Source organism: Ambystoma mexicanum, chromosome 1p, assembly GCF_040938575.1.
Source record: "Ambystoma mexicanum isolate Mex_15411 chromosome 1p, UKY_AmexF1_1, whole genome shotgun sequence".
Classification (NCBI taxonomy): Eukaryota; Metazoa; Chordata; class Amphibia; order Caudata; family Ambystomatidae; genus Ambystoma; species Ambystoma mexicanum.
The window spans coordinates 713109266-713122459 of NC_090921.1; the positions used below are offsets into that span (position 1 = coordinate 713109266).

Sequence of the window (13194 nt, forward strand, 5' to 3'; positions counted from 1 at the left end):
GGTCACTAGAATGGTCTGCTGTTGTCTCGCATAGATATCCAATGCATTTCCCATTGCATGAGCTCACACAGGAGTTACACGCATGATCCATTGTTGTACTGAATGAAGAAGTCACAGAGAGGCTCTCTTGCCTTGTACTTATTGGGGGTCACAGAAATGTCCCATTGTTATAATTAAAACAGGGTTAACAGGGATGATCTGCCACCCTATCTCATGCATAGGTCTTAGGAATGGTCCATCTCATTGCAGGTATCCCAAGCATTGCGCATTGCTTTACCTCATGCATGGGTTTGAACCATGGCCCATTGTACAAACACCCACACGAGCTAAGGAAATGGACAATTGCTCTATCTCACGGGCGAAACCCATGCAGTTCCCATTGATCTATCTCAGTGTCACGCAGGGTTCTTGGACATGGTCCCTTCCTCTGCCACATGGAGGGGTAATAGAAATGGTCCATTCTTCTATATCACACCGAATTGACAAGCATGATCCATTGTTCGATCACACGAGGAGGGCAGAGGAATAGTCCATTGCTCTAACTGAAGGGGTGTTTACAGGCATGGTCGATGGCTCTTATCATGCAGATGCCACAGAGATGGGCCATGTATCGGTCTCACACCAGCGTTATTGAAGGCTAGTTTATTGCTGGGATCACAGGAATGGTTCTATCACACAAGGGGTCGTAGGAATTGCCTAATCAACCGTTTCTTGTAGTAGTCAGAGATATGGTTAATTGCTTTCTTGAACACACATGGTCCACAAACATGGTCCATTTCTATATCTCATACAGGCGTCACAAGAGAATCCATTGCTGTACAAAGTACCATTGTCCATCGAGATGGCTGCTGAAGATGGACAGCCCCAAAAAGCATGCAACAGACATCTGCTCGCTGGGACTGACCCTCGGGAGGTCTAATGAATTAGGCAGGTTTCAGGAACTGGATCCTAATGCCCGGCCCTCGGCTCCTCGAGAAAGCTGCTTTGAAAGGTCTTCCACAGAGATCTGCACACCAGGCTGCTCGTCGTGCTACCCCTGGGGACGGAGCTGGGGACGGATGTGCCAAGTTGCAAGGCTCCTGCTCATGAGGCGATGACATTGACCTAGTTTTCTGGAGCAGCGATTCGAACATAAGGCGGAGAGATACATGTGCTTCCATTAACCCCTTGATGCCTGAGGACAGTGTGCTTTCCGTTCTACCATTCTACCCACTGGAAATTGCAGTGTTTCCCACCAACCTTATGCTCAGCAAACCTGCAACCCCAGGCCTCATTACAAGTCTGGCAGTATTAGCTTTGCGAATACTGCCAAACTGAATTACTGTTACCATATATGTAGTGGTGACTCATTTTATTTTGAACTTATTGATATTTTTTTAATGATCATGGTGTTTTTCTTGTATGATATTTTATGTCGAAATAAAGAATTGATTGATCGGTTAACATATAGGTCAGTAATTTACCACCTGATTCAAGGTTACTATTACACCCCAATTCAGAGCCCTATAGGACTTCATAGGGAATAGGAGTAATAACTTCATATATTAATTCTCCCTGGGTTATTTCCGCTATTGTAAGAGCCTCCACTTTAAACCTGGTGTTTTTCTTCTATATGGATGGTTGAACCCAAATTGTGAAGAGTGGTAAAATAAATGATATTCAAAAATACTGGCTGTTTTACGGGTACTACATAACTTTCCGTGTCACTAAGCCTGTGTCCCTTCATCTTTCTGAAATAGTACACTAAAGCACCCTATTCTTATAATTTGGGATGCTCAGGGACTGAGCCTTGTACTAAGGAACTTTTGTCCAATTCAAGGTCAAGTAAATGTCTCAGGGTCATCCACATTTTCTGACAATGCGTGCCGTTTCTCTATATTTCAGTAGTATCTTATTTTCTGCTCCGTTAAACATGTAGAGTGAGTTTACGGATGACTGTATTAATATATACATTAAACATTCCTCTGATGTAGGTTTGAAATATCAGAAGGGGGTGATAACCCTTCCCCTTAGTGCTTCCAGGCCACGTCCAATCACGCTTGTGTATCTGCTAACTCCATGCAAAATCTCAGTGTGCTTCAACCTCAATGGTTCCCAGTTATGCTCCTCCACCCCAAATCAGCTTTGCACTTATCCTAGGACACTGAGGAAGCTCAGCTGGTTTATCCACTTCCTACACTGAGGATTGATCTGATATTCCAGGTGTGATAGAATGCCATCTGTGAGGGCACACTAGCCAGAGATTTTTTGTTTTGTAATATAAAATGATGCAGGTAGTGTTTCCAAAAGTGTGGTCTGCTCATCAGACCCCCTTTTTCATAATGCTCCATGCTAAAAAGCATGGTTCAAATATGTAACGCTGCTGAGCCTGTCTACTTGCACCTCTCAGCAGCTACCTTATGGTTTGGCAAGGTGGCAGTCACAAAGTGACATGTATATTCCTGCCAACAGCTGATGGAACCAAAATTCCTGCAGTCAGGTGCTACCTTTAACCATGGGTATTCCTGACCCTAAATTGAATTATATAATTGTGAGCCCCAGAAAATGGCGACAGGTGAGAATCTAAATATAAGCCATGTCCAGCTTTGACATGGTAGCCTCCTGGAAGATACAGCTATAATGGCAAAACCTATGCTTCGAAGGCATTCCCTGTCTGGTCAACAGAGAGCTTTGATGTAGGTAGATAGCAGAGGTGTTGCTAGGGGTGTGTGAGGGGGCTATAGCCCCGGGCCATTTGGCTGTAGGCCCAGATAAAAGCTCAGGGGCTATAACCAAAAGACTAGCTAGCCCCGAGTCCTGACAGTCCCTACAATAGCATAGTCCCAGATCTTTTCCAGACCTAGCAAAACCCCTGGTAGATAGGAGAAGGGAGCGGAGTAGAGGATCCCAGGAGATGACTTTCTAGCAAGAGCTTGTAATTTCCTAAGTCTTACAAACTTCCAGTGCCCCCTATCCATTTCGGACAGACAGAGCACTCCTGTTATGACATCAGGCAGATGATTCTGAACACAGCAGCCAGGAATGGACCCCTTACAGAAGGCTACAAGTCCCCTTAGCAGATTGCCTTTTTAAAGGGGTGAGACCAACACCCCTGGTGAATCATTTATGGACTAATGAAGAAGAAAGATTACACCTGGAGTACAGTCTACTCCAATATACTCTTCCATACAGTTGAAGATAAAGGCTTCCAAAAAGGACCAGCCTTTTCTATCAACCATCCCAGGGGAACATTTGGGGTCACCCCGGACAGGTCCTACTGTAAACTGACCACTGGTGCCACCAGACACCACATGCTACCAGTAACGTTTGACTGCCCAGGCCAACTGGTGCCGTACAAAGATACTGATATGCCAGTGCCTCTGTGTACTTGGGAACGTGTATAAAGAAGCATTAAAAACATCTAGAAGACATTTACATCATTATGCAAAGTCGAAAAAGCTCAAGTTTGCATCTCATGTGGCAGTTAGTTGTGTTGCTCACCTTGTGCTACCTCCTAGTTCCTCAGCGGCAGCTCCTGCCTGCTGGGTCCTGCCCAATACCCAGGAGCTGGTTTAAGATCCTGATCATGGAATCATAATATCGATCCCTGCAGTATTACGACCCTTCTAGTTAATTCTCACACAGTAGGACATGGCTACCACATGATAATCCAGAATCCCATTGAACAGTTTGAGGGAATTGTCTGCTGTCCCACCATTTCATCACCGGCTCAATGGCATACACTCCCTCCACTCATACCTTCCCAATTCCCAGCTGGGTGTAGATCCTGACACAGCCACACCCTTTCACCTAAATAACACAGTGACCATTGAGCATTGATATCAGGGCGGCGCTCACAGTTTCGTGGAGATGTTAAGGGAGGCAATATGCATATTCACTTAGTTAGGATGTTGGCCTTCAATTCCCTGACAGGCATTTTGTGCAACTTGCTGAAGGACATGTTTCGGGTTCAATTAGGCCCAATCTAGCCAATGATCTCTTGGGAGTACCTGGGTGCACAGACAGAACCTGCAAGGTAGGTAGTTTGGTAAGTCCAGAGGCAGATCATGCTTGCCTCCTAAGCAATACTCACCCCTGGCGAAGGTGAGGTCTCGGAGTAGTCGCATCTCCCGGCCCACGTCCACTTGAAAGCAACTGAAGGAGGCGCTGGAGGAGGATGGTCGAAAGCTCTGCAGCGACTCGGTGGCCCTTACGATCCTGCGGAAGTGTGATCAAGTCAGAGAATGCAAGAGTGAAGACAGCGTTCAGGCATCTTTCATGCACTTTGCGCATATGCAAGCATTCTTATTAATATGTAATGTACTTCATTATTTGATATTATGAGGTATGTTGTCCTACATTGTATGGCACAGTGTTGTATGGATTTGTTTGGTATTCATATAGCATTGTATGGTAGAGTTGTGTACAGCAGGAGGCACAGTTTGGTACTTTTCACACTGCTACACTACTGTACTGTATTTTATTAGACTGCCTTCCAATATATGGCATTGATCTCTAGAACAGTGCACTTTGCATTATGATAGGTTATTTATAACGTGCTTAATACCTGGCGGTTTCTAAGCGCGGACCCGGGGATCGAACCTGTGATGCTCCTTGTCGTTTGCTTCCAAGGCAATCACGTTGCCGCTGAGCTATTCTCCCGAGGCACCATTATGTTTGGCATGGGTGCTATTGTATGGCATGGTGCTGTACAAGGGAAGACACACTGGAATGGGTGCAACTGATAAGCAGTCTACTGATTCAAACGTGCCAACCCCAAGCACTGTTCGAAGATCAAGAGGGTTAGGGCGCAGCCATTTCTTTTTCCTGCAATTCCCCAGAGGTTACTGCTTTGGAAGAAAGTCCCTGAGGACCAGTGTTGGGTCGGGCGTCAAGCAATTGTATTCTCTTTGCTTTGACTGCTCTTTGAGAAAGGGCAGGATTCCCTACTCCATTAAATAGGGCCTGGTCAAAACATAATCTTGATCCCCAGGTCCTAGGAAACTATCGTCCCCTTTATTGGCCACATTGATAGAGAAGGCCTTTTTCATTTGTTTACCGGATTTTCTGGAGTCATTTGAGCTGCTGTGGGCTCTTTCATCAGACCGAAAATCCGGCCATGAGACAGAAACTGCTATGGGTTCAGTTTTGGACACTCTGACCATCACAGATTTTGGCAGTATCTGCATTGGACATCTCGGCCACACTCAACATGGTCGACCATTCAGTCTTATTATCAGGGGTGGACTGAGAACCAAAAGAGGCTGTCACGCTCACCTGGTCTCCACGGGGGCATAATGTGTCTGCACTGGCGTTGCGCGGTTTAAATGAAGATGCTAGCCCGCGTGTTCCCTTCGATCTCCTCTCAGGAGGCATTTTCCTGCAAAGTCAAAGCAATATATTAGCCAACTGAATGGAGCTGGTTTTGGCTTCACCTCCTTCCGATTTCCCTCTCTTCCTCTGGCTCACCTTGGGTTTCTTAAAAGTGAGCACTCTGTCCTGCACACTCTGGCAGGGGCACGGTTTGTACAGTCTGTCCAAAGATCTAGTTACTTCACTGATCCGATGGAGGTTGCTGATTTGGAAGAACTTGAGTAAGCAGGTAAGTCTCTATTCCAATAGCTTCTTGGAATAGCTGCATAAAATCTTTCTCGCTCAAGTTTAACTAATGTTCGTTCTTTTCTTTCAGGCGCGGTGTTGAGCGGGTTTTCGGATAATGGACTGACTCTCCTTACAATGATGAGCAGGATTCCTGCAGGCGAGTATGGCGCTGTGCGGGGCGCTCTAAATGTTCTTTTGAATAGCTTTCCTTTGTTGTGCGTGACTAACCTGCTGTGTCTTTTCTGTTCAGCAGGTGCGGCACAATTCCAGGAAGAAGATGGAAGAACCGCTCGATGGAGTTCCTGGATGATGTCGAGGTGCGGTGCAATTCAGGATGATGCAAGAAACGCTTAATGGAGTTCCTGGATGATGTCGAGGTGCGGCGCAATTCAGGATGATGGAAGAATCACTCGATGGAGTTCCTGGAGGATGCCGACCCCAGCTGAGTGTAGCTACCCACGTGTGTACCTTCTTTTCTTCTTCTGCAGATGCGGCGGTCCGTGAATAAACGGAAGGCGAGGCAGGGATGTTAGACTGCAGGTAAGGCCTTTGATGCTTTAATAACTCCTGTTCTTCTCTTTTCACAGGTGTCAATGGACGGGAAACTCTGGACGGGCGTGGCAGAAGAGGTGCAAGAGCTGAACAGACACGGTGAGTGTTACGCTGCAGGAGTGCAGAATAACGCGAAGCGTGTTCTGTTTGCAGGGTGCGTTTTAAATAGCCTTGCAAGTAGTTCCAGGCAAGTAAACCTCTTAACCGTATCCTGCCTCTCCAGGTAAAGTAGTCCCAAGCCACATCCTGCACTGAAAGGCTCAGCCTCCCTAAGCTGAGAATATAGTCCCATGAAGTCAACACCTACTATGAGCCTGGCGCCAGCGGCGCCAGGTGTGAGTCCAGGAGAGTCTATTTGAGGCTTGATAAGCCCTTAAGGATGCCAGTGTCAGGGATGGGCTCACCAGTTTCAGGGGTTTGGGAGCATGCACCATGACAGAGGCCCTGGAAATAATGTTCAAAGTGGCTCCATATTACACATTTTCAGCAAGCCCAACCCTTTTCCTATGAGAACATTTGGAAATAAAATAGGTTACCACACAAAAGTGGCCCAGGGTGCAGAGGCTTACTGGGAAATCTCCAGAGTTCCCTATAGGCCAGTCCACCCCTGCTTATTATCATGCTTGTCCCAGATGTCACAGGGCAGGTGTTGGTCTGGGAAGAAGCAGGTGGGCCCAAAGTGTTTTGAGTGATAGGCTGCAGCCTGTGGCCTTTGGCCCATTCAGTTCTTCTTCAGCTGCAGTCTTATGTGGCACCTTATGTTTCCTAGGTGATGTTTAATGCATGCGTATCCCCTCTGATCTCTCCATTGACAATAGCTTAGGGTGGTAAGAAGTTTAGACTTGTCCTACTATCCCTACTTGGTAGATTGTGAAGTGCCATGCCCACAGTCTTAGGTGTTGTCAATGACCTTGATAACCTCTGGCAGAAGCCCCCCTCCACTTTGTCATTGAGAAACTGATGATGTGGGGGAGTTTCAAGGGACTGTGTTACTTCGAGCATGACAGTGAGGACTGTGCAGGGGCTCTTTTCTGTACAGGAGTACTTCAAAGTCTAATCAACTCACTGTTGGAAGCTTCATATCAAAGGGTTTTGGTTGACAGTCCAATGTGAATGACACACATTTCGCCATTACGCTTAATGGTGAGCCGACATGCTATGAAGTCTTGCCTTTGACCCTGCTGCTGGTGGAGAAGCGGTGTAGCTTAACAGGTCTACGGCAGAGGTCATCCTGTTTAGTACCTGACACAAACTCACCACTCACCATCGGTGAAGCCAATACCACAGTTCTTCATTAAAAAAAACTGGTGCTGGTGAAAGATAAAGTGAACAGGCGCTGGCAAAGCTGGTAGGTTTAAGCAGCTATGTGTACAGTGCAGTCTCAAAAGCTCCAAAAACATCAGGCCCAAACTAAAGGACGTTGCTAAAGATCACAGCATTGCACATGTTGCTATTTATAGCACAAAACAGGCCCACGCTTCAATGGAAAAGAGCAGTGCGAATAAGACCCTGACATCTGGGATTGTTTCCATTTAACTGCGAGCACAGGCAACCAATTGCAACTCAGGCACACACAGTGACTCTCACTGAGTTCCACAAAGAAATGTCCATAGAATGAGCTTCTTACAGATAGAATCTCAGGGGCTACAACCAAAAGGCTAGCTAGCCCTGAGTCCCGACAGTCCCGACATTAGCATAGCCCCAGATCTTTTCCAGACCTGGCAACACCCGTCATAAAGTGCTAGTGTTGAGGTTGTTAGGTAGCCAAATTCGGGAATTTGCAAATAAACTATCGAGGATCCTATCCCTATTTCGCCAATGGACAATAAAATCATCCTGGAGACATCATTTTATGGCAGTGCATAGCAGTGTGCTGTTTTCTATGACTAGGTTGGCCTGCTGACGTGCTGGTGACATTATTTAGCGCATTGTCTGCTCTTTATTCCTATGGAGGGAATTCGCATGGAGGAGATGATGGAGAGAAGCGATCCAACCCAATGCCCCATCTCTGGTAAGCTTATGTTCAGGTCTGCTTATTTAACAAAAGCCAGTATGCCTCTTTGTACATTTTAAAACATTCTTTTTCACTTCATTAATAACAATCTGCAAGTCTCCATGTTGGGTGTTTTAAAGCTTTAAAATACCATAGAAAAAACCCAGATGAGATTTGTTAGGCTCATACCAATTAGTCTTCATTACCTGTATGCTTGCCATGATGATGGAAAAAACGAAACTAAAGTTCTTCCTTTGCATAAAGTGCTTCTATAAAACTTATTTTAAAAATATTGTCATGTTGAATTACTATGCAATTTATGTTCTTTACACCTCATATTGACAAAACTGTATTATTTTAGTTCAAGAAAGTCAAACATTCACAAATAATTGCACTTTGCTGACATCGATAACTGGGAAACAAGAAAAAGAGGGGGCTCAAATCCCAGCTTCACCTCTTAACCAAAGTGTATAATCCTGAACAGCTCATTTAACCAGAAAGTTCCTAACTTGTCAAAATTGCCAGTCCCTAAGGGTTTCAAAATGTCCACCCACTTCATTTAGTACACAGGTTATGGTTTAAAATAAAAAGGTCACTCAGTTTAAATTGCTATAGTGCTACTTTCTGTATAATAATAGGGACTATTGAGATAGTGCAAACCTGAAAGTCATTTGTGTCTTTGCTTACTAATGGCAACACCGTTTGCAGAATTGGCCCATTTCTGATCTCAGTCTACACTGAGATATTGGCAGCTTTCCTGGGAGCTATACAACCGGGTCCGTTATCTATGGTATGGTATCTGCGCCTTCTTGGTAGCATACAGGGTTGTCCAACTCCGGGCCTTGAGGGCCTGCAGCCTGACAGGTTTTCAAGATATTCTCCATTAATATTCATGAGGAAAAATGTGCACACATTGGGAATCATTGTATGCAAATTTATCTCATGATTAATAATGAGGGGAATCCTGAACACCCAGCATGGATCCAGCCCTGGAGGCCTGGAGTTGGACAATCCTGGACCATGTCCACTATCTATGCTATCATGGCATGTGCACATTCCTGTTGCTTCGTATTCGTTTCCTGCATCCATGCTTGAGCCAGGGCCGTCACGAGGGGAGTGCAGGGGGGGCAAACTGCCCCAGGCCTCGCGCTCAGGGGGAGCCTCGCAGCCATCTGGATGACATTTCATCTTGCGAGCTGCGAGGTCATTAAGATTGAGAAAAAAAGGATTTAAAAAAAAAATGTTACACGCCACACACAGCATGGAGGGCAGGGCGGGCCATGGCCCACTGGGGATATAGTGGGCACTGTGAAGGCGGAGCCGGCGCCACTGTACAATGTAAGAGAGGATATTTTCATTGAATAATGTTTTTGAAAATGTTAAAAGGTGTGCCCGATTTAAACTCCAAAACCAATACAAATGTTTTCCCTGGAGTTTGCAGCACTGAAATGGGACATTTCACCTTTAGGTGTTCGTTACTTTTCATCAGCTTTTATAGTGCAGTGGTGAAGTGACCGACCTACAAACCTGATGACATAAATTCAAAGAGGACATTCAATGTTTCTCATTTTAGATGGGGGGACTGAGTCCACCCTCTGAAAAAAGTGGGTGGACTCCGTCCACCCGCGTGTACCCTCGACTTGAGCCCTGGGTGAATCAATCGCAACCCGTGTGTGTGTGGTCAGCACCATCAGCGTGTAAACTATTAGTCCCAGAATGCAACACAAAGAGAGATATGCATATTCGTTATCCCAAACTTCCAGCTGATAGTTGCATAGCACTCAACCTTACCAAGGTGGGTGAAAACACCAGATTTCATTTTTTTGGATGAGGTGAGAGCCCAATGAAGTGAATCGGCGTATAGGGGGCTTGGCTAGTGAGGCAGTGGATTGTAAGGAGGGTGACACCCTGCAAAAGCGTGTCAGTTGAGACCTATGATAACGCCAATGCATCCTTCTGTTTTTCAAATACATTGGGTTGGTATGTACTAGATTTTGCTCGCGTTTAATACCTCTTTCAGTTTATCGACTATAAGATCATTAGTTTCACTTTTCTCATAATATGTACAATTGTGTGGATCCGTCACGTGCACAGATGCTCTGCTGCCAGCTGAAAACCACCACTCAGAACCTAGAAGGCCCACTTTTAGGCATTCCTATGGTGGAAATGAAACAAACAGCATATCTAGGTGTGCACCATCAAGCTGCAATTGATGGACCCCTTCCAGCTTTCACTTCCCTGGGGTACATAGAAGTGTTATCATCTTGTTGCCTTTTGACACCAGTTCCTCCTCATCATCGACTTGCTGACAAAGTAGTATTTAAAGATTTTCAGTGGGCATTTAGTGTTTCAGCTCCCTGCTAGCTGGCTGTCTCACCAGGGCCTTTCAGCTCTTTCAGTTGAACGTGGCTTCGGGGGACCCCAGCAAATGCCCCAATGTTGCCAGTCGGCAGTTTTGTAACATGGCAATATATTCCTTTCTATATTCCTTTCATTCTGGGGCTTGAAATGAGCGCTTTCAAACGCTTGTTTTACAGCTGTGTTTGCTGGAGGCCTTTCAGCGTTCACTTCCCTGAGGTATACAGAATTGTTATCACCACATCGCCTTTTAACACCGGTTCCCCACATCAGCCAACTTCTGACAAAGAGGGATTTTAAGATTTTCAGTGGGCGTTTAGTGTTTCAGCTCCCTGCTGGCTGGCCGTTTTGTGATAATCAGTGGCTATTAACTCTTGGCTGTTCTTCTTTGTCTCCATTATAATGTATGCACCCAACGGTGGCCTGAGACTGTTTTCAGCTGTAAGCAATGGGGGCCCCCAACCGTCATGTTGAATTGGGCCCCGACTCATCTTCAGCCAGGCCTAGGTAAAGAAAACATAAGTGTTACAATTTGGCTAGACTGGCCTACATTAAATATTGGCCAGTCTAGCCAGCAATAACACTTATGGTGCACAGCTGGTCTGTATGTTCAGTGGCATGTTTTTTTTTTACTGGCTGAGTCATTATATGGTAATGGCGGTCCAGATGCCTTTGGGTTCGGCGCGCTTTACAAATGCCAAATAAATAATTAAATCAAATATATTGATGCAGCCTGCATGGATATGTTTTCATACTGGCATATGATGTGGGCAAAGGCAGCATTAAACGCAATGGAAAATGCTCCTGTGCATGTTTCGTGACTTACATCTACTGGGTTTGTCCGTGGGCTACCATACAAACCAATCGCAAACTCTATGGCTTTTCACCCTAATTTATAAACAAAGTGCTGTAAAACGCACAATTTTAATTTGCTTCAAAACAATTTTGGGGGCGGGAAACCTTCTCAAGCATCCCTTGTTTGGGCTCCCTCACTGTGCTCCGTCAGTCCCACATAATAGGTGCACACATTTAAGCTTCTCCAGTTCATAAATTCATCAGCTATCACTGAACATCATCTACCTGTCACTGTGTATGATGTGTGTTTTAATGCGCACGAAGGGGCAAGGCGCTCCTCCCTAAAGCTGGCATCACGCACCACCCGCCGTCATGCCATCCTATATATATTTATGCATATGGCAAAATTGTTAATCTGGAGTGAACTTGTCTTCAGTACAGAAACATAACTTTGCTGTAGTTGATTTACTGTCATAATAATGAACCATATTTGGGTTCCTCCACACAAACTCAATGGGAGATTTCTTGCGTCTCCTGTTTGCGGCGGCAACGCTGGCCCAGTGCAAAAAATTATAAGGGGGCCTCACCAAACGTTTTGCCCCAGGCCTCACCACACGTTGTGACAGCCCTGGCTTGAGCACCCTTACATTGTTCCAGGGGTGTTCCAGAAGTCATTGATCACAAGAAGAAGTCAGGTGATGCAAGCAGGAGCAGAGCTCTTCAGGGCACTGACGAGAAAGTCGCCATGCTTCCGACAGATCTTTCTAGATGGCCCTCGCCCCTGCGCCCGGCCTGCGACAGTGGAGAGCGGCGCAGGCCTGCTATTGGTCAAAATCCATCCGTTGGTGACTCGGGATGCGCCTGGACCTGGGACAGACCAGCCCCTGCTCAGGCTTCTTCCAGAACGCATGTGTGTGTTACGGTCACAGGGCACATGCACGTGGAGAAAACGTTTCTGAGTCCACCTCATGGCTCATCTGCCTCCAAGCACATGTTTTACAAGCTGTAGTGCACAATGCTTGTCAAAGCTCTCCCTCCTCCAGACCCTATCTTTAATGGAAACACATAAATAAAATGTAAGCTCCAAAACGAACTTAAAAAATGTTGTGGCATAACCCTAACTTCAACACTTTTTGTTTTCAAATATAGATTAGCTGTGTTTCAATGATTGCATTAATTAGAGAATAGCAACACTAAATATGTTACCATTATGTTAACGTTTCTCCTACTTACTAACTGTTGGGGAAATACACGGACATCACTTTTCTTCATAATACCTTCGTCAGTCTGGGTTTCTACATAATTGTTTCTTTGAAATAACACAACTCCGAACGAATCTAATGTTTTTAGTCTGCAGAGTTAGCTCTAGCGCCAAGAATCATCTTCAAAGGTCTCCACGCATTCAGTGAACATAACTTTATTTTGTGGTTGCTTGTTTTTGTTTCATAAGCGACTTTCAGTCTGTGGTTTTTCGTTCCATTTATTTGAGTGTATTTAGTTCAATAGAGCGCCAACACTTTTTCGATTTTAAGAAGACAGCCTACACAAACGTAGGTTGAAAGTGTAGCTTGTCTGACGCACTAAAGCCGCACCAATCCAGGCGTTGGTAGAGATAAACAAACCACCCGGGCTTATTTGATGTGGCATACGCTGCAATTACATTCAGCGCCATGCCAGTAATTGCCTCTAATAACATGTTTATCAGGCCTTAAATTACTGGATTATGAAGTCCTCGTTGTGTGTTTATATTTTTGCCAAACTGACTTATAAATTATTCGAATGAACTTTTCTCCTATTGCGTCACTTCGGTCCTATCAGTCTATATCTAGGACTGTTACTGTGATTTTGATTGACGTCCGCCAGTGTAGTGTTCAAATATACAAAAGTCTGGGATTGGCACAAACTGCACCACGCTA

The 13194-nt window shown here is 45.3% G+C and overlaps 1 protein-coding gene across 2 annotated transcripts in view; it reads right to left on the minus strand.

The window, feature by feature from the left end:
• The window catches only part of TRIM46 (tripartite motif containing 46), a 242380-nt gene that overhangs the window by 39813 nt on the left and 189373 nt on the right, over positions 1-13194 (minus strand). For both annotated transcript variants that reach the window (XM_069650138.1, XM_069650139.1), the window contains exon 7: positions 4073-4197. In XM_069650138.1, the coding sequence (XP_069506239.1) occupies positions 4073-4197 (125 nt within the window). The remainder of the gene's footprint in view (positions 1-4072; positions 4198-13194) is intronic.